Here is a 21,180-nt window from a genome sequence, read left to right on the forward strand (position 1 = left end):
CGAGCAGTGTCTTATCGAGAGGATATGTATTGCTGTGATATTACTTTGGAAGTCTGTGTCTCCCCTTAAAAGATTCATATTATGGTGCAATGAGTGCAGTCCTGTTTGAGGGATCTGATGTGAAGGACTTGAAATGGTCCCTTATATGATTACTATAAGTTGAGCTTTGAAAGATCAATTTTGAGGAGTTTGATGTTATGTACATATATCAAATGATGCTACCAGTTATTTTTGAGGACTTGACGCAAGATTATGGAGACTTTGCGAAATGTTGACTGAGATATGGCACTATGAATTTTGCTGTGATTGGCCAAATTGGTTGTGGAAGTTTCTTAAGGGAACTGGAGTAGGCAACAGTAAGGTTGATTATCTTCTTTAAAGAGATACTTGGAACTATTGTGTGTAAGGTTCAGTGTTGGATTGATTTCGAGGTTTTCTTTGACAGAGGCTTGATCTTATATTTCTAGCTACTCTGGGAAAATTCTCTATTTCTGCAGAGGTCGAGAACTTCTTAGTAATAGTCTGCCTGAGTGTTGCTTTGAGACCTCTCCATCTGCACTAGTTCTAGAAAAGCTAGACTTATGAATTATGCGTTGCAGATGATGTCATTGTCTTGAACAGAATCGGTAGGAGCAGATGTGAATTTCAAATGTAGATGAAGAGTTGTAGGATCTTGAATTGTCATTTTGATTAGGTCAAGAGTGGGAATGTATTGTTAATTATGCTGAAGTCTGCAAATGAAGAATCTGTTTGAGATTAAGATGCACCAAGGTAATGTGGGTGCATTTAGCATGAAGGATTTCAGATTTGTGCCGATGTCACTCCATTTTCAGAATGTGAGATGCATTGGAATTGTGTCATTAGGGAATGACACTATAGCTGTGTCGGGTTATTTTTAACGAAATTGAATGCTGGGTAGTCAGATAACAGGATGCAGGCAAATAAAGTGTAGCTTTCTTTGAGATAATGAAGCAGATGGCATGGTCTAAAAAGGAGGCACATTTTTTGTTTTGAATGACTATAGTGGAGGGTTGATTATAAGGAAACCTGGTCAAGGATATGACCTAGGGAATATTAGTACAGGTGTTCGAGCTTGTTAATATGGTCTAGTAAGAAGTGTTAAACAGAATTGGAGAGGTGAAGCAGATATAGATAACATTCCCTCTCCACAGCTTGCCTTTACAGCTAAGTGCTTTTGCCATCAAAACATATGTCCATTATTATTCGTCAAATGGGAGTGTTAGGATTGAACCTATATTTCTACCTTTCCCAGCTTGTTTGACATCATCAGACCATTAGATTGACTTGCTAAATTTCTACCATAGTCTTCTTCAGCCATCTAAATCATAACTTCATTTTAATGTGTTTTGCCATAGACTTGAGGGATGTCAGTCCTTTTCTTGATATGCTGCTTCAAGACTGTACATGGTTTTTTATGCCAACTCATACTTTCATTTTGGTGCAGGACCACTATAAGGTGGAACTAATTGTCATTGACACAGGAAATGGTACTATTCTGATTTATATAAACTTTCAAATAATTGAGAAGTGAGATAGGACCGTAAAATTTGTAAGTTGCTTATTGTGTTTTTCAACTCGTACGTACTGTCTCTGTGTTACAGATGACCATGTTTCTACCGACCTCGTAACATCAAAATTCTAGCTGTACAAAACGTATTAAAGTTGGAGATTTGAATCTAATAGATTGTACTTATTCTATATACAACAATTTAAACTAGCATGACTTTTAGTAGCTGATAAAAAATAATGCCGAATTTCAGTAAGTTTGTGGTGTTGTCTGGACTAATTATTGTAACCTTGTAGGCCCTTGAAGGTTTAGCTTGGGTGAGAGAATCGTCTGTAACTTATATCTTCTTGTCACAGGTAATCCTGTTGGATTCTCTTCGTCTTCTTTAAAGCAGGTGGCAGAAAATATCCCTGACAGCTTAAGCCCATCAGCTTATTTGAATAAATTATCCTGGATGGATCTGTTCTCTGCACAATCAGTGGTAATCTTCTTCTCACATGCTTTGATAGGATTTGTTCCAGGTCTCTACTCAGTAAAGTTTCTACATGTATGCAAGTGGACAGTGACACAGGTAGCGTTGGGAAGGAGTTTCTAAATTTAGTTATTCTCAATGCTTAATGCAGAACTTGGTTGAAGAAACAAAAGGTCAGAAATTGTGTGGGAGAATAAGGTGTGGCATACTACTGTCATCTGGATATGAGGTGGAGAATCAGGAGAATTCCTCTATGTCTGGCAAAAGATCTGGATTTATCCAAATCAGTCCTTCAAGGGAAGGTCCATGGACTACTGTCAGGCTAAATTATGCAGCACCTGCTGCTTGTTGGCGTTTAGGCAATGATGTAATTGCAAGTGAAGTAATTGTTAAGGATGGTGACAGATATGTAGATATAAGGTCACTTGTCACTGTACGGAACAATACAGATATCGCACTTGATTTATGCCTCTGCCTCAAGTCCAAAATTTCGGATGATAGAACTCTTGATGATGCTAGTAAGATTGAAGTGCAGCAATTTGAGGATGATAAAACTGAAAAGGACGAGTTCTTTCAAACAGAGGAGTACAAACCAAGCTCTGGCTGGGTTAGCTGCTCATTTAAACCTAAGAAACAAGAGCTAGGTGGAAACCCCTGGAACGTGAGTTAGTACATCATCTCTTCAGTGCCTCAGCTAATTGTTTTTTTGCCTTAGATGCTAGTTTTCATCACCTCAATTAATCACAGCATCTCATTAGCCTTTTTTTTTCCCGGGTATATTTATTCATTATTATATGTTCATCCAATTCAATGTCAAGTAACATCTGTCTCTAATAGTTCCAGTCTGTTATCAATTTTGATCTTTAGTATTCAAGAACTTCAACAGTTAGTCACTAAAGTAGGCAGGAAAATGTAATAACGATGCTCCATCTTTTTTTTTTTTTTTATAGCTGATCCTAATGTTGGTTGAACCGTTTGAATAGTTATTGTGGTAGTTTAAAAGAATCTCTGAAGGGGAGCTTTGGCTTGGTCGAGCCGCATTACCACAATGATCCATTCGCGCTAATTTAAATTAAGCAGACCAAAAAAACAAAGAAATGACTTAATTACCTACTAGCAACAACATTTATGTACTTCCGCATTAATTTATATAGCTTATTAATTTGGGTGTACTTTGATATAAAATTATTAATAAAAGTAGATCAGCCCATTGAAAAGTTTTACTTTTACTTAATTCTTTATCCCATAATCTAATTGAAAAATATTTGTTCATTTTAATAAACATCATGATATTTATTTATTTTTGTTGAGTTTTGTATGCATCCCAAATCACAATTTTAAATGAAAGTATTGTCAACAGTGTATCGCCTCTTACTTCTGCTAGTATCTGATAATGTTCTCGTTAAATTCTGTAGAATAAACTTTATGGGCGTAGATTATGCCAAAGAAAAAATAATTCTATTGTTGAACACAAAACCTCGGTATATCTTTTGGCCATAAAATCACGGTACATTCGAACGATCATTTTTCACATGTTCCATTGCTGTTCACATAATTTACTTCTTTCTGTTTATGGTTTTACAATTTCATCCTTGGTCTTTATCTCATTTTGTTCCCATTGATGATCGTCTATAAGTTAATGCAGGAGAAATCAATCTCTGAGTCACCACCAGGTTGGAATTGGATTGACGACTGGCATTTGGATAAGACGTCAGTAACTACTGCTGATGGTTGGGTTTATGCCCCAGATGTTGAAAGTCTGAAGTGGCCAGAGTCATGTGATTCTCTTAAATCTGTCAATTATGCTAGGCAAAGAAAATGGGTCAGAAACAGAAAGAAAATTTCAGGTCATCAGAAACTGGAGATCTCTCTTGGACAATTGAATCCTGGAGACACTGTCCCTCTCCCTCTCCCAGGACTAATTCAGTCAGAATACTTTGTGCTGCAATTAAGGCCTTCCAGAATCCATGATTCCAATGAATATTCCTGGAGTTCTGTGCTGAATAGACTAGAGGATTCTGGTGAACCGAAAGGAATTTCTGAAATACGTGTATCAGCGCTGGTAGAATCCGATGAACTGTTGTACTGCACCCCGCTAAATGGAACTTCTTCAAATGGATCCCAAAAGCTATGGTTCTGTGTAAGCATCCAAGCAACAGAGCTTGCCAAGGACATTCGTTCGGATCCAATTCAGGATTGGAACATTGTGATCAAAGCTCCGTTGTCTCTAACTAATTTTCTTCCTCTTGCTGCGGAGTTCACTGTTCTTGAAATGCAATCAGGTGATCACTTCTCTGCCTGCGCAAGAGGGATACTTTCTCCTGGTACACCTGTAAATGTATACCATGCGGACATAAGAAGCCCATTGTTCCTTTCATTGCTGCCTCAAAGAGGATGGTTACCAGTGCATGTAAGACATCACCTTAGCCTTTACACATATATGTAATATCTTTCTTCTCTTTTTCTCTGACAATATGTATGCAAGATTTGCTTAGATTATAATGGACTCTTACTCCATCCGCTTCTGACACTGCCTTTACAGGAAGCTATTCTTCTTTCTCATCCCCATGGAGTTCCAGCAAAAACAATGAGCTTAAGAAGTGCTATTAGTGGCAGGTCAGTGATAGCAGATTTCGACCTTTTTGTTATGTAATGCTTTTGTGATCGAACCACCTTTTCTTAGGTAGCTTCATGCCTTATGATATTGTTGTCTGCAGGATAGTGCAAATCATTCTCGAGCAAAATTATGAAAGAGAACAACCCATGCTGTCAAAAGTGATTAGAGTGTATGCTCCTTACTGGTTTGAAATTGCCAGATGTCCGCCTTTGACATTGCGATTTATAGATATGGGAGGGAAGAAATCTACCAGGAAATTTGCTCTTCCTTTTCATTCTAAAAAGAGCAATGGAAATTTTTTTGAGGAAATAGCAGAAGAGGAATTATATGATGGTCACACTATTGCCTCTGCTTTGAATTTCAACATCTTGGGCCTATCAGTGTCTTCTTCTGGTGAAGGGCACTTTGGACCTGTGAAAGATCTTTCTTTGCTCGGGGACATGGTATATCTGACATGCACAGAAACCCTTTTTGTGCTTTTTGGAGAGAATATCCTCACTTAGTTTTTCTCTTGGTCCTCAGGATGGATCACTGGATATTAACGCCCATGATGCTGATGGGAAGTGCGTGAAGCTTTTTGTTTCTACAAAACCATGCCCCTACCAGTCTATTCCAACAAAGGCAGGCATCTTTTCCTTAATTCTTTGGTGCATTTCATATGTTGTTTTCCTTATTATTTTTTTATCTCCTTTGGAAGTGAAAGGAGTGAGAAACAATGAGATCTTTTATTATATCCGCATTTGTTTATTGCAGGTCATCTGCATCCGACCATTTGTTACTTTCACAAACAGACTCGGTCAGGAAATCCTGCTTAAGTTAAGCTGCAGAGATGAAGCAAAGATTCTTCGTACATGTGATTCTCGAGTCTCCTTCCCTTATCATGATGACGATGGACCTAATAAACTCCAGGTTGGTATCCAATTCCAGCCCTTATTACTGCGTAGCTTTGGTAGATTTTTTCCTGAAGAGGGTGCTGACCTTTGAATGTCCCTTGCGGTGCAACTTTCTCGCCGCAGTAACACAAAGTACTGATTGCACTTCCCCGTCCCCCTTGATTTAGCTTCCTATTATGATGTGGCTTGTCTTACCTCTGGAATTGCTAGATTGAATTTGAAAGAATGAGCGATAGTACCGCTTATCAATTTGTGGCTGACGTAAGCATCTTGATGCATGTTCTGCTCTACCTGCCTGCATGAAAAGTCTACTTATTGTAGTCAAGGAGGAGGAACTCGCTGCAGATGGAGAGCATAAAAAACTATTACCATGTCGTGATAAATGAACTGGGTCAAATAAAATGGAAAAATTGATGGTATATTAGATACAGTGACGATGAAAGGGCCTAGAGTTGCAGTCTTTTAAGAAGAGTCCATGTGCTCATGTATGAATAATTTTTGCTTTAACTGATTCATAGTCTCCCTTTGTGCTAGAAAACATATAATTCTTTGAGCGAGTGATCAATTGAGTTTTACTATATTTCTAGGTTCGATTAGGAGATACTGACTGGTCATATCCAATTCAAATCACAAAAGAAGATACCATTTCATTGGTTCTGAGGACCCAAGCTGGCATTCGGAAGTTTGTGAGAACAGAAATACGGGGCTATGAGGAGGGATCACGGTTTATTGTTGTATTCCGCCTCGGGTCAGCATTCGGTCCAATCAGGTAGTTTTTCACTATTGAACTTATTCAGATGAACTAACTTATATATGAAGTCACTCTAGATGTTTTAGTTTGTAACCATGTAGCTTTTGGGAAATGCTATCGGTCTCTTTTGGTTGCACTGTGTTGTAATTGACCTATGATAGCTAATCTTGGCTTGAATAGGATGGAGAACAGGATTGGAGATAAAAAAATCAGCATCCGCCAGGCTGGATTTAATGAGAATTATTGGATTCAGATGGAGCCTTTCTCCACAACAAATTTCTCTTGGGAAGATCCCTATGGCCAGAAATTTATTGAAGTTAAAGTGGACGATGGTACTAGTGGAGTTTGGAAATTCGATTTGGAGGAGTCTGGGCTTCACTTAGTAGAGCAAGGGGAACTGAAGATGAAATTTCATGTTTTTGAGATGGTTGATGTCAAAGTTGGGAGGTTTGTAGATGACAAAACCTCAAATCTAGATGAAAATATGCTTGTCACATCTACAGGAAATCAAGGAAGTACTCAATTGCCAGCAAAAAAGCAGAATGAAGTGACTCCTCTGGAGCTTATAGTGGAATTGGGAGTTCTAGGAGTTTCTCTTATAGACCATAGGCCAAAAGAGTTGTCATACTTGTACTTGGAGAGGGTCTTCATATCTTATTCAACCAGCTATGATGGGGGGACAACAACCAGGTTAGAGAGCATTTGTATGTAAGATAGCTCTTTTTTGGTTGTTTTAAAGATGTAAGATTTAGGCATGTCATGCCCTTTTTCAAAACCGGTGCTTCTGCCTGAAGATTACACTACCTGATGATAAGTAAACAAGAAATCTTTTAATTCTCCGTGCAGTGATATGCCATCTTTTTTGTTACTAATTGCAGATAATTTCTTATCAAACTCCTAAGGTACAAGTGTAACTCATAGTCAGCAGCTTTTTGGGAAGGCCTTGCCTGTTATATCGTTGCAACTTTAAAGAGCAATGTGTAATGACATATGTCAAACTGTTTTTTATTTATTTATATATATTTTTTTTGGTGAAGTTGAGCAAGTTGTTACATGCAAGTGGATATGAATTTGTGGATGATCATAATGCATTAGTGAATCTCAAGGAAGAAGCATTTTATGTATGGTATTGTGAATGCAATTTATTTGAAGATAGATGATGCTGATTTTTCTTTTACCAGAAGAAAAGAAAGAGGTAAAGGACATCCGCATCTGATGCTTGCTTCCAGCATCTTTTCTGAATATTGAAACATACCTTCAACTTCAGAAAACTTAATTAGCATATTTTATTTTTATGGAGGATAATATGAGTGAATCTTAATTATTATATATTATTCTGCTTTCTTTCTAGATTAGAACAATTGCCAAAATCTTCGCTTTTGGGTGAAGAAGGTCCTTAATTGGGGTTTGTTTATCTTCCAGATTCAAGCTCATTCTGGGGTACTTGCAGATTGACAACCAGCTCCCATTAACTCTCATGCCTGTCTTGTTAGCTCCGGAGAAGGCCACTGACTCGCATCATCCAGCATTCAAAATGACTGTTACAGTTTGCAATGAGAACCCTGATGGCATTGTGGTCTATCCATGCGTATACATACGGGTAATGTTGAATGCCCTACGTGGTAAAACACAGTTGAAGCAGATCTTGTCAATCTGATGCCAGTATAAATTTACACGACAGGTGACGGATAAGTGGTGGAGGCTCGATATCCATGAACCTATTATTTGGGCTTTGGTGGATCTGTTCACTAACATCCAGATGGACCGTATGCCCCAAACTTCTAGTGTCACACAAGTTGATCCAGAGATACGAGTCAAGTATGATTCTCTTGTGTAGCTAGTAATATGGATGTCTAATACAATTAGGAAAAGGATAATTCTAGATGCACGGTTGAATGCCACCTCATTTTCCAAATCTGATTGTTAGAATCGTCTCCTACAACATGGCATAATCATACGTGACATCGAAATGCACATTCTCCATTTTTGCATGTATTTCTCATTGATGAAGAGGTGATATTTGCTGGGTTCTTGCGTGGGCATAGCATACCAAATTTTGTTAATGTTGACATGCTGGTTAGGACACTGCCCTGATCGAACTAGGTTGTTATGTTGATGTGGATTCTTCAGTTTCATATCAAACTTGAAAGGATGACTGTGATGACTGCAATATTGGAAATAGAAGGGCACGCAAGAATCTAATTTTGGCTTTGATAGAGAATACTTAAAGCTATGCACCTGAAGTGTCAATGTCATATGCATTATCTGTCAGGGGATTTTCAACTACTACTGTGCTGATTTACCTATTGGCAATCATTATTAAAACGAGTTAGCAAAGCCTCCTGGCTGTCTCATTTGAGACAAGAATGCAGATTTTAGTGATCTGAGACTTCGATAACGAGGACTTAGTGAATACTGGTTTCTCTGTCTTTAGTAGTAAAAGTTTGCAAAACGAATATTTTCAGCAATCAAATATCATCATTCAGGTTTCCAATCACCAATAGTATTAGCTAAGAAAGCCCTTTGGAACCACGAGTGATTGAGTTCTTTTCAAAATGGCAGCCCTTAAATTTCTGCTTGGTTCTTTTCATCCCGGTGGATCATAGTATGAAATTTTCATAGTAAAAAACTCATCATCAGTTAAAGGCCACAATTAGTCCTTGCGTCAAATAAATTGGGATGTAGACAGATCACTGACTTGTTATTGTTGTCTTTACGGTTTGCCTTTATATCATTGAGATGCAAAGACTTTTCACTGTACATCTCTATATTTTCATGCAGTCCCATATCCTGTCCCATGAAAAATCCTATTGGTAGATCCAAACCTTTCTGGCGAATTCCAATTGGGGCTGTAAATGTTATAGTATATTTTAAAAACTTACTCCATCAGTTTAGCTACAGTGGAATCAGTCATGAAGAATAGCATCTTTTATGGTGGCATCCCCGTTTTCTCATGCAGAGTTGCATATCCCCTATCCCATGATAAATCCTTTATTGGTTGATCTGAAGCTTTCTAGCATAACACCTACTATTGGGCTGGTCGCAACCTCATAATGAAGCTCAAAACTTCTCCAATTTGCTTAATATTCCAATGGACCTCCTTTCTCTACATGATAGGCATTTTCTTTTACTAACATTCAACTAAATTGAGATGCATAATTTTTCCCTCGAGAAAGAGGATCCGATTATTCAAATATTACTCTTATAATGAAGACGGTTCAGAAGAGATACATAATTGTAGTCTGTCTCTTCTACCAGTTTAATAGATATTTCGGAGGTCAGACTGAAGGTGTCTCTAGAGACTGCACCTGCTCAGAGACCTCATGGCGTTCTGGGGGTTTGGAGTCCCGTCCTGTCTGCTGTTGGAAATGCACTTAAAATACAGGTGAGCTTGATGCCCTATGAGAATCGACCCTCATTATTGTATTTCCTGTGCTTTCTCATGAGGTGATACTAGATTGTTGGTTTTTCTTGTAGCACATTGGCCTATGTAATATCCAGCTTTTTGCCCGTCGTGTTAGTACTTCCACATGTTGGTTTTTAGACAGTTAGATGTCGATGATGTACCAACAATTGTTGGTCACATATTGGCACCTATCTTGGTGGCAGTGTCCGTGGGACTAGAATTATTGGGTTTAGAGCTCCATTCTTGTGGTGACACCGAATCAATCCTAACATCCCGCTGTCTTCTTTTTCACTTTTTGCAGTTGCATCTGAGGAGAGTTATGCACAAGGACAGATTCATGCGCAAGAGCTCTATACTTCCTGCTATTGGAAATCGTATTATGAGGGACTTGATACATAATCCTCTACATTTATTGTTTTCAGTAGATGTACTTGGAATGGCGAGTTCAACATTGGCTTCTCTTAGTAGAGGGTTTGCCGAGCTTTCAACTGATGGTCAGTTTCTGCAATTGCGTTCAAAGCAGGTAATTACTTCTCACTGATGATTCATATCAGTTATTTTCCTAAGCTAAGCTCATCACTGTATGTTGAATTAGGTACGATCAAGGAGAATCACTGGGGTAGGTGATGGAATTCTTCGGGGGACAGAAGCCCTAGCACAAGGTGTTGCTTTTGGGGTGTCTGGTGTGGTGACAAAGCCTGTGGAGAGTGCAAAGCAGAATGGTGTTCTAGGACTTGCTCATGGGGTTGGACGTGCTTTCCTTGGGATTGTTGTTCAACCAGTCAGTGGAGCATTGGACTTTTTCTCAATGACTGTTGAAGGAATAGGTGCGAGCTGTTCCAAATGCTTGGAAGTTCTAAATAGCAAGGCTACCTTCCACAGAATCCGAAATCCGCGAGCTATCCGCACTGATGGCATTCTGAGAGATTATTGTGAGAGAGAGGCACTTGGTCAGGTACAAAACTAATGCCTTCTTTTGTCCATGTCATCTGTCTTGATTGGAGATGATGAAAAATAGGCTATACGGACATTTAACCTTTTTAGGCAAATGGCTGTTTAATCTCAAAGCACGGTCAAAGGTTCAAATCCCAATGCTTCCCCTTATTGTCATTTTCTCTCATTTACTGTTCTTGTGGTCCAGTCTGCTGTTGTTTGTGTGATGTGCTTCTGTCTACATGTCTCTTATGTATAAGGTCTGGCTTACACTATAGGTGAAGTGTTGAGAAAGATGCTAGAAATATTTTTTGTGATATTGTTTAGTGGATATTTAGATAGTTCGTCAGAAAACTTTTCAACATCAACAAGAGGTTTTAGCTTTGTGACCCTGATCGAATATGCCGGAACCTAAACAATAAAGCCGATAAGTTCATTCTTAATTCTGGTTGTTCATGTATCTTTGTTTTTCATAGAAGAATACAATTATATTAGTTTTATCTTTTTGGCAAGAACCTCCCCAAAATATGAAATTTTCATCAGTGTTTTGGTCAAAATGGATTCAAACCTTTATACGCTGAGGATAATTTTTAATATTTCAGCATGAACATATTGCTCACATCACATCTCATGCGCATTGCCGGTGGGTTGGTCATCCTCAATAGCTCTGTCACTGTTAAAGCCAGCTTTGGTTGCAGTAAATTACCACCACGCACTCTAGTTGCTATCCTTTTTCAAACCATTTTTTTGGCGCAATATGTGGTTTTAGATCCTACTTGTTTTATACATCCCTTCATAATAACATACATATGCAAAAGTAGTAGTTTTTCACAAGTGTAGTCCCTGGAACACAGACTTCTCAAACAAGCCATGATCTAGTTGAAATGAAATGAAACACTTGTCCCATTCTTTTGATGGGTATAAGCTATAGGGAGGCATTTTCTAATGAATGGTTTTAAAGATCACATCAGATTGAACATTGCATTTTGGGTGCTAGTTGTGAAATGTCGATGGTGTACATGCATCAATAAGCCAGAAAGTGTTCTCCTCATTGTCCACTGAAAGATTTGGGGCTTCTGCTATGTAGACATTCCACCTGTCTAAACTTCAGGGCCTGCTTAAAATTTAGTAGTTATGTCTGCATACATTCTCCTTGTGTCTTTTTAGCATAATTAATTATGTGTTGTTATCCAAGAAGAAGGCATGATGATTATCTTCTTTATGGAGTGTTGAAAAATGATTAACCTATTTGTTCATATCATGTTTCCAGATGATACTCTACCTTGCAGAAGCTAGTAGGCGCTTTGGATGCACTGAAATTTTTAAGGAACCATCTAAATTTGCCTGGTCAGATTATTATGAAGAACATTTTGTTGTGCCCTACCAAAGGATTGTTTTGGTGACCAACAAGAGGGTCATGCTGCTTCAGGTTATTAAAGAAATCTTAAAATATGTATACATTCACCAATTAAATATACAAATGCAAAAATTGTGATTCTATTAATTGTGTGTGCATATGTAGAGCCTGAATCTCGATAACATGGATAAGAAACCTTGCAAGATCATGTGGGATGTGTCCTGGCAAGAGCTGATGGCACTGGAGTTGGCAAAAGCAGGATGTAACCAGCCCTCCCACTTAATCCTTCATCTTAAAAATTTTAGAAGATCCGAAAATTTTGTCAGAGTTATTAAATGCGTTACTGAGATGGAAACTGAGGGAACAGTTCCTCAAGCAGTCACAATCTGTTCAGTAGTGCGGAAAATGTGGAAAGCATATCAGTCTGACATGAAATGCCTTATTCTGAAGGTTTGTATGCGGGATGAGATTGTTTTAACGACTGCTTATTCTTGTGATTCTGAATGAGTTTTTCTGCTCATAGGTTCCTTCAAGCCAGAGACATGTATATTTTGCTTGGAAAGAAGCTGATGGGAGAAAGACACTTAACCTGAACAAAGCCATTGTAAGATCGAGAGAGTTCTCCTCTTCCAGCTCTGTGTCAGATGACAGGAAATTTGTCAAACATAGCGTCAATTTCACAAAGATCTGGAGCAGTGAACGGGAAACAAAGGGTCATTGCACTCTGTGCAGAAAGCAGGTGCTTCTTCAATTTTCTTAGTCTGCAGTGCTCTATCTACTGAATTTTCTTTTACCAAGGTATCTCTTGAGAATTTGATAGTTTGATTGTTAATGAAATTGCAATTTTTTCTTTTATCAGAGTTCAGACCATTCTGGAATCTGTAGCATTTGGAGACCCATTTGTCCAGATGGGTAAGGTTTAAACTTTAATGCAATATCAGATATGCTGCTTTATATTTTTTGGCAGTCATGAAGGAAATTTCCTCCACCTAGTCTTTTATCACATAGCAGCATACGCGGTCCTTGTAGCATGGTGCAGTTCTGGTTATTTAAGAATCTTTTGGTGGGTTCAGAGTTCCTAGTGCTTGTGCTCTAACAACAAAGTGTGCTAAACCTATAGGTGCCTTGGGGTTTATAAGGGGAACCATTAATGACTTAGGGCCAGTTTGATCGCCCAATTAAGTGATGAAAATTGAAAACTCAGCAATTTAACAAAGCACGTTTGATAATCCTTATTATCATTGATTTGACAGGTTCAATTAAGTAAAAGATCTGCTTAATATGTTAATTAAGTGGTTACTCAGTTCATTCAATTGAAAAAGCAATGAGAACAAATCAGGATCTTACCAATTTTACCAATAATGATTACAATTCTTTTTTTGGTGAGAAACTCAAAGTATATGGTAATCAATTTTCAGTTATCATCAAGCAATTTTTTTATTTTTAATTACAGTACTCAAGATTTCCAGCAATTAAATCTAGTACTTAAATTCTCAGCATATAGTTTTCAGTTTTATCAAACCAGCCCTTAGCATCTAGAACTAGAAAGCTGGGATAGTAATGTGATAGATACACTAGAGATGACTTATGAACTAGAATCATTGCTGGGTGGTTATTATTGACAGTGTCGGATTGGATGATCATCTCTCATCCAATCACTTCTGATAGATGAGTTGCGTACCTATTGATGGTTTGTTGGATAAAAAGATGGTACGGGAATTTTAGATTGTGATAGTCATTGGGAGAGAGGTTGTGGACTCGAGTGGTCACACAGGTTTCATGCAGCTCGTGTTATTGTGGTTTTCATTGTGTATCTGTAAAGTTGTTGATGCTCTTGACGAATTTTATTTTTATTTCATTTTAGTATTTTTCTGTTTATGTGCAATTAGGATCTTCATATTGGTTTAGAGTGCATGAACTGTGGTTAGTTGCTGCTAAGGAGGTCCTGGCAGTCATTAGGCAGACCACTCTGTCCTTTTCTTTCCTCCTAGTGCAAAGGGCCCGGGGGGTGAAGAGAGAGTGGTTTAGTTCGGGAATGGATAGAGATTGCTAGCAGTTCACAGAGGATACTTAGTAAGAGAATTTATGCTTTTCGAGCCCATATGGGGAGAGGGGGAGAGAGTGAGGTCATTCTAGGCGTACGTATGATATAGCCTTCTTTCATTTTTAGGGCCAGATGATGTACAACAATATAGCTGCAGTTAATTAACATCTTTTCATTTCTGGCGACGATTGTTACGCTTCTGATATCTTAATAGATTTTGGACCTGTATGGCTTTTCTCTTGTAGGTATGTTTCTGTTGGAGATATAGCTCGAGTTGGTAACCATCCTCCACATTGTGCTGCTGTTTATAATAACAGCGACAGACTTTTTGCCCTTCCAATAGGCTATGACCTGGTAAGGAGACTTAAACTGGCACTCTTTTGAGCAGACGAAATGAAACTTTCTCCTGGCACCTAGGAACCAATCAAAATATGAATTTGGAGAGGAAAATTTAGTGTGTTTTCAAATCTAAAGAGGCTACATGACCAAAAAAAGATCTAAGAGGCTAATTTCTGTACCTTGTGGAGTAACTCCTGCCTTTTGGTCGAGTCACAGCTGTCTCAGACTAATACATCTTGCAAGTTGGGTCATCAAAATCCTTACAAGTCAAATGTTAGCAAGAAAAGAGAGGAGTTGGTCATGAAATATATTGTATATCCATTTAGAGAGACACGCACATGGGCAACAGTATGTTCAAACTTACGTATTCCTCTGCTCCCGGAAGCCATTAGGTTGGTGAAAGTGGAAACCACATGCCCACTTAATCCGATGCAGTTCAATGCTTTGCTCATGTTCGCTGTCTTATTCTTTACATTGCTTCAGTTCTTGGGTCTGATAACAGATTATGATACAACTGTGATTGACTGTCCAGGTATGGAGAAACTGCTTAGATGACTACACAATTCCCGTCTCAATTTGGCATCCTCGAGCACCTGAGGGATTTGTTTCTCTTGGATGTGTTGCCGTACCTGATTTCACAGAACCGCAACCAGCTGTAGCCTATTGTGTGGCAGAATTGCTCGCTGAGCAGACGGAATATGAAGAGCAAAAGATATGGACCGAGCCAGATTCATATCCTTGGGCATGTCATGTATATCAAATCAAAAGCGACGCTCTCCACTTTGTGGCATTAAGACAAACCAAGGAGGACTCTGACTGGAAGCCTATGCGGGTTCACGACGAACCGGCGGCTCAATTGCATTCATGATGAACTATATATACACAGGAAGGCCATTAGTCGTTGAGGAAATTGAAAGGTCATCTGGTTTTTCGACGACTTGCCAGCAACTTGCGGACTGGACCGTATGGCTTGACCAGGAGATCACACATATTGGTTCGTCCCATAACAGTTGTTACCTTATGGTACAAACAGAAATGGCTGCCCTGATTTTATAAGCAGGGTGCCTCCTTTTCTTCCGAGTTTCCACCTACCTGTACCATAACTATGTTCATCTGTCGACGTGTACATGTAATTTTGACAATGTCAAACTTCTCAATGAGGCATTCCTTTACAGGTTCAATTAAGATGGTCCTCGGACCAAGATTGCTTCTTTTTTAACGAAAATCTGGCCCTTTTGGCAAAGGGAAATTTCCAGTGTTGCCTTGTTTGACCCGAAATTTTTTTTACCCAACGGGAGCTGTAGAAATTGTGGTTAAGATGACTGGAGAAGAGGCTGCACAGACTAAAGTGGTCGGGTCTGACTCCGAGCCATTCCCCAATTGTCTTCGCCAGCAGAACGATATGCCCAACGAAAACTTGTGCTTCAGGGATCTTCGTTCTTCTCTTGATGAAAAAATTGATCAATGGAGAGAACTGTCCCAAAGTACATCAGAGAAATAATGTGATATAATCATAAATTGGCCGTTTCGGAAACACGAATGCATAGTCACATCATGATAATTAATACACTGGGTAGAAAGACAGGAAAGCCAGCAAACTCTCTGGACCATGTTCAAATACATCACAAAGAAAGTTGACGTAACCCGGAGACTTCTATCTTTGAGGGGAGGAGGGTCTGAAAAATTACAAGCACGTATCTCCATCACCTGAGTAGATTTCTCATCTAATGGAAAAAGAATAGCCAGAATAGCCGAGAGAATTCTAGTGAAACTCCCGAGAATTTGCCTGTGAATTCGGCGGGCGGGACGTGGGTGGGATGCCTGCGGTGTCACAGCCATCAAACAACTTGGAACATGACGAGACCTTCCACATGGTAATGTATAAAGTGGTCACCATCTATCTTTGTTTAGGTCCCAAAGTAGTTTCCGAGAAGGAGCAGGAGGTGCCAACCCCGGAATATCGCGAATGTCCTTGTTATTCGGGTGTACAATCTGCAGATGAAGGAACAGGACCAATAGCAATTCAGTTACATGCCTACTTAGCTCAAAAGTAAAAGAACAGAAATTGGAAAAGTGCTGAAGCTTGTCTAAGAAGAAATAGGGTTCGATCCGCAGATGCAATGCCTGAGGAGCAAAACATTGCACAACAGTTGATTTACTGATGGTGCAATCATATTTTGAACTTGAATGGAGTTTAGAGGGTCGACCTAAGTCACTTGCGTGGATTACATCAATAGAACTATCTACCAGCTGCCCTAATGCAAAGGCAACCTCACGTGAAAAGAAAGAGTATACAAGTTCATCTTTGGAATAACAAGGAAATAGCAGAGCACTTACTTTCACAATAATGATGGCTATAACTCCAATAACTATGAGGACGAGCAACGCCATAATACACCTGTCAGTTGCAACCTAAAGCCCAAAGAGAAAAGATCAGAGGAGAATGGAGCTCTCACAGCTAAGTGGGATAATAGCAGTTTTGGGAACACGAAAGAAAGACATGAGGAGAAATTTGACCTGCCTACCAATTTCCTTGACCAGCTGAGATGCTTTCTTGATTGAAAAATGAATGGAATCCAGTTCATTTACAATCCTGCTCATTTGCTCAGTCTAGAAACAGGAACAGGTGTTCAATTCAGAGAAAAACTAAGTTCTGTACAAAAACCAACATGCTGAAATGTCAATTTGCTGGTACGAACCTGAGCCTTGAGAGCTACTGCAGTCTCTGTTCCAACATTCACAGTATCTTGGACAGTCTATCGGAATGAAGAGAAAAACTTAATACGTTTCTTTGTCACACGGTTAAGTTTATCAACCAAAACAATAACAGCACGTACGACTTAGCTATTTTCCCAATCCAATTTGTGTGATATATCTTAATATGTAATAGAAGGAAAACCAATTATGAAACGAAATGAAATGAAACAAAAAAAAAAAAGGGAAGGGGGGAGAATTGTTGGGGACATCTAGGAAGGTTAGACAGGTCAAGAAGACAGAACTCAGTCTAATGTTTTGAAGAATCTTAAACAGGTGACAAAGTCCCCATCTAGATAGTAATAGACCAAAAAGAAAACGAATGAGAAACTGATAAGATTGATACCACAACTCTAAAAGTTTCAAGTCACAGTACAGTAACAAACCTTCTTGGACCTTTCAATGGCTTGATCTGTCTCATCCATCATCTGGTTTCCATGATCCATTAGCTGTTGATTTGTCATGGCTGAGATAAGATGCAGATAAAACTCAGGAAACCTCCCATCATTGAATAATACAGAAACTAAGATATGCAGCATAAAGCACAGCAACTTCTTATCAATGATAAATAATAATACACGAAAGAGAGTTGCCAGTTAGGAAGAGGATTACTTGAACTTCTCTAACTTCCAAAATTATCAGAGAACCAACCCCAATTTACCAGTAATTTCAGTTTTTGTTAAGTCAAAAAGGGAATCTCAACAAGCACATAAAAATTTCGAGGCTGTTTGTACTCAATCATAGACTTAGTAGGTAAGAAATGGGTAAGTAAAAAGTGTACTTGCAGGGCTGCAAGATGATGCATTAGCAACATATTCAATATCCCTCCAGAACAATTTACCATAGAATAGCTCGTATGTGAATTAAACGATGCTTTTGCAAGAAAATTTTATTTTTTGGAACACGAAAATCAAGCGAATAAAAGCTGACACCACCCAAAGTTGGCCTTATACAACCCTATCATATGGACCTATGATTACAATATTCACAATGTATGTTGTGATGTAACTAAGAGAGTTTAATCCATTACACTCTCAGAATTTGATTTGCTTTACCGCCACAAGAAAATTATTCTCATGAATTTCTTCTCTGTGCTCAACACGTTCCGAAAAAGTTTAAAGTTCCATTTAACAAATTCAATCCTCGCTTCATTGCCTACTTTCGAGACATACATATTTTGGATTTAGAACAATTAGATTGCTATTTTCTATCCATGCATTGAACAAGCATTTCCTAGTAAACAATAAAAATGGAACTAGGGAAATGAAACCTTATTCCAATTGCCAAAGTTGTGGAAAGAAGATCAATTGTTGTTATCTTACTTCAAAACCTTTATATTATAGCCCCTAAAGGGTCTGTCATTGCTTTAACTATGACGAGTGACTGCTTTATTATAATTTTGATGTACTTACATGAAGCGAGCAAACCATTATCTTCACCAATTCCTTCACTGGGCTCATCAAAGAGATCAACTCGTTTGTTTTCAAGATTTGTTGTGTATCTGCAACAGCATAAAATCCAAAGTGAACAAGTTCAACAAAAGGTTCTGAAGGATCCAACAATTTTACTATGTAGTAGAAGTTCAATCGTTTGGACAACACAGATAATATGAATTAAAGTTGAGATGTACATGTAGTGCACCTAATTGCTAAGCAGGGTATGCAGTGAATTAAAAGAGAATGAGTGATCTTTTATGCTAGTTTCAGCCAAGAAAGATATTATTCCCGAAGTTACTTGTAGATACAGGATTAGGACCCATGAGCATACCTCTTTTTTTGGGCAACGAATGAATTAAGCTCTTTTATCTGCAAAAATACCCATTAAACAGCACGGTTAATTCTGTTCATTGCAAAAATACGAAGCTCAACAACGCCATCAATGAAATGTCCTAATAAAAAGCCAACCATTGACTGCTTTTTCTCATTGAGCATTCTGCTGGTTTCTGCATCATTTCTACCCTCAAGATCGTTTAGTTCTCTGTCAAACTCCTTAATAAGCCTGAAATGATCCCATTAAGCAACATTATATAGAGTACCGTGAGCAGGAGAATCAATGCGGCAAAACCATTTATAGGACATCTCCGATCACAACATTACAGTTCCAAGTTAACTAAGAAGGGGAACGTCCAAGCATGTCTTTAGCATACAGGACATACCATGTTTCATTCGGGCAAGTGGGTTTAGAAAATCAAGTGAATTGTCTGACCATAAAGCACAGATTTAAATTTTAAGCATCGGGCCTGAGTCCTTCCATCCATGTCCAAATTAAAGCCGGAGCAATCTTTATAATTCAATGCTAACTGAAATTAGGCATTCACACTGAAAACTATTGTATTGCAGTTGATTCATCTAGAAATTCAAAACCAATCAGGTGGCATTTCTGCATCAACATGGACTAGAAGATTCAGACATCCAGACTAAGGCTGCTAGCGTTGCAGCAATCACTAGTTAGTAAACAAGCAGATCCGCTTGAGATTCATATCTTCAGTAAAAGCTCTTTGCACGAGCATTGATAAGAGGGAACATAATCAGTTGTGCACTCACCTCTTACACTCGCGCATTTTATCTGTAAGCTCTTCCAATTGTCTACTCTGCCGGTTGGCATCCTTGATCTTATCCAGTTTCTGGAATCCATTTCTGAGAAAAGAAAAAAGAAACTACTTTAGCCTCTGAAATGTAATGAACAGACACCAGAAAGCTCAGCAGCAGAGATTAAACTGGAATAAAACTAGTAAATGTGACCAAAGTGTTTATATTAGCTACCGAGGACAGCAGTGAGATAGCACCAACTATTAACTTATCTGTCAATGCTTATAAAAGAAATGACACCGGGAAGCATATTTACCCACAATAATTTTCTCAACCCATTTCTGCGCAAGAACAAATTACAAACGCTTTGGAGTTTGGTCCATGGAATCTAACAAACAGAGGACGGTAAACTAAAGCTGAGCTTAAGCTAGAGCTAGCTGGAGAATGCCACTCAGAATTACAATTGTATAGCGTCACCACTGTAAATCCGCAATCGAAGCATTTGAAAGAATCGGACTACCACAATGACAGCGTCAGAAGGGTAAATTGACTTCGAACGCGCACCATGAAGCGGATTACATATATCAAAAACTATATCACGCTAGAGTTTGAAAAACAATGTCCGCGATCAGTCCTTCAATTTCAAGCAAACTGCCTTCATCTATGAGATATAATTCAACTAATACCAGGAAAAAGTGAACTGCCTTAATCTACGAGATGTAATGAAGGGATACCAGGAAAACAATGAGCTCAACTAGAGCTAAAAATGACAAATGCGAGCCAAAGTGCACACACGATACTCCGAACCGCGTTGACATAGCAGTCTCGCTACGAATCTGGTTTCTTCAAGCATACGACGAAAAGAACAATCACAGCGAACACAATGCCGATTCATGAGGACAGGATCGACTCCAAACACGCAGAGACACAACAAACCGAATCTTACGCTAAAGCTCGTAAGATGTCGGAGATCTGTCCGTCGAGCTCCGCGAGCTCCTCGCTGATCGCAGACAAGTCATCCATTCTCGAGGACGCCAAGGGAAGGCCGAGGCGAGTCGCGGCGATATTCCAAATCCCGACGCCGAATCTCGCGGCGAGCTTCCGACTCAAAGAAAGCCGGAAGCAATCGTCAAGACCTCGAAAACAATGAAAATGTCGATCAGAGCCGCCGGCGGACACCAGAAATGCGGCTCCCGCGCCGTGCACTGATCGTCGCCCGCGGACGTACCCCGCGCGTCTCGGTGCGGAGGGGCGGAGGACGAACCGGAGAATGCGGCGTCAGGGAAGGAGGAAGGAGGAAGAGGAGGAGGAAGAGGAGGAGGATCACCGAACGGCGGTGGTCGCCGCCGTCGTCGTCGACGGATCGGGCGGATGTTGCTGCGATCGGATCGAGAGCGACGTGGGTGGGGGGAGGTGGTGGTGGTATAAACGATGGAGGTGGTGGAGGAGTCTTGTAATGTAATTACAGCCAATTAATTCGAATTTTTTCCTTAACAGAAATAAAAGAAAATATGGGAAAGAAAACTGTTTTCCGGATATTTTTAAATATAAATATTAT

General features: G+C 39.1%; 2 protein-coding genes across 4 annotated transcripts in view; one reads left to right on the forward strand and one right to left on the reverse strand.

Moving 5' to 3' along the window:
• Nucleotides 1–15,525, forward strand: part of LOC115689248 (uncharacterized) — a 49,062-nt gene extending 33,537 nt beyond the window's left edge. For all 3 annotated transcript variants that reach the window (XM_056318280.1, XM_056318281.1, XM_030615248.2), the window contains exons 44-64: nt 1,466–1,508; nt 1,885–2,009; nt 2,152–2,661; nt 3,637–4,410; nt 4,543–4,616; nt 4,718–5,060; nt 5,140–5,238; nt 5,371–5,526; nt 6,098–6,279; nt 6,442–6,951; nt 7,684–7,861; nt 7,943–8,079; nt 9,520–9,646; nt 9,969–10,190; nt 10,263–10,622; nt 11,871–12,029; nt 12,123–12,407; nt 12,481–12,696; nt 12,817–12,869; nt 14,247–14,355; nt 14,873–15,525. In XM_056318280.1, the coding sequence (XP_056174255.1) occupies nt 1,466–1,508; nt 1,885–2,009; nt 2,152–2,661; nt 3,637–4,410; nt 4,543–4,616; nt 4,718–5,060; nt 5,140–5,238; nt 5,371–5,526; nt 6,098–6,279; nt 6,442–6,951; nt 7,684–7,861; nt 7,943–8,079; nt 9,520–9,646; nt 9,969–10,190; nt 10,263–10,622; nt 11,871–12,029; nt 12,123–12,407; nt 12,481–12,696; nt 12,817–12,869; nt 14,247–14,355; nt 14,873–15,208 (4,998 nt within the window). In that variant the 3' untranslated portion in view covers nt 15,209–15,525. The remainder of the gene's footprint in view (nt 1–1,465; nt 1,509–1,884; nt 2,010–2,151; nt 2,662–3,636; nt 4,411–4,542; nt 4,617–4,717; nt 5,061–5,139; nt 5,239–5,370; nt 5,527–6,097; nt 6,280–6,441; nt 6,952–7,683; nt 7,862–7,942; nt 8,080–9,519; nt 9,647–9,968; nt 10,191–10,262; nt 10,623–11,870; nt 12,030–12,122; nt 12,408–12,480; nt 12,697–12,816; nt 12,870–14,246; nt 14,356–14,872) is intronic.
• Nucleotides 15,526–15,829: 304 nt separating this feature from the next.
• On the reverse strand, nt 15,830–21,071 carry LOC115689251 (novel plant SNARE 11). The gene is made up of 11 exons (XM_056318282.1): nt 20,887–21,071; nt 20,569–20,720; nt 19,638–19,730; nt 18,999–19,092; nt 18,862–18,899; nt 18,507–18,595; nt 17,481–17,560; nt 17,040–17,096; nt 16,858–16,950; nt 16,678–16,752; nt 15,830–16,332 (listed from the first exon to the last, which is right to left on the reverse strand). The coding sequence occupies exons 2-11, from the start codon at nt 20,643–20,645 to the stop codon at nt 16,231–16,233; spliced, it is 798 nt and encodes a 265-aa protein (XP_056174257.1). The 5' UTR covers nt 20,646–20,720; nt 20,887–21,071; the 3' UTR covers nt 15,830–16,230.
• Nucleotides 21,072–21,180: the final 109 nt, after the last annotated feature.

Source organism: Syzygium oleosum, unplaced genomic scaffold, assembly GCF_021117445.2.
Source record: "Syzygium oleosum isolate NSW1041296 unplaced genomic scaffold, Sole_v2.1 Sole_v2.15, whole genome shotgun sequence".
In the NCBI taxonomy this organism is placed as follows: Eukaryota; Viridiplantae; Streptophyta; class Magnoliopsida; order Myrtales; family Myrtaceae; genus Syzygium; species Syzygium oleosum.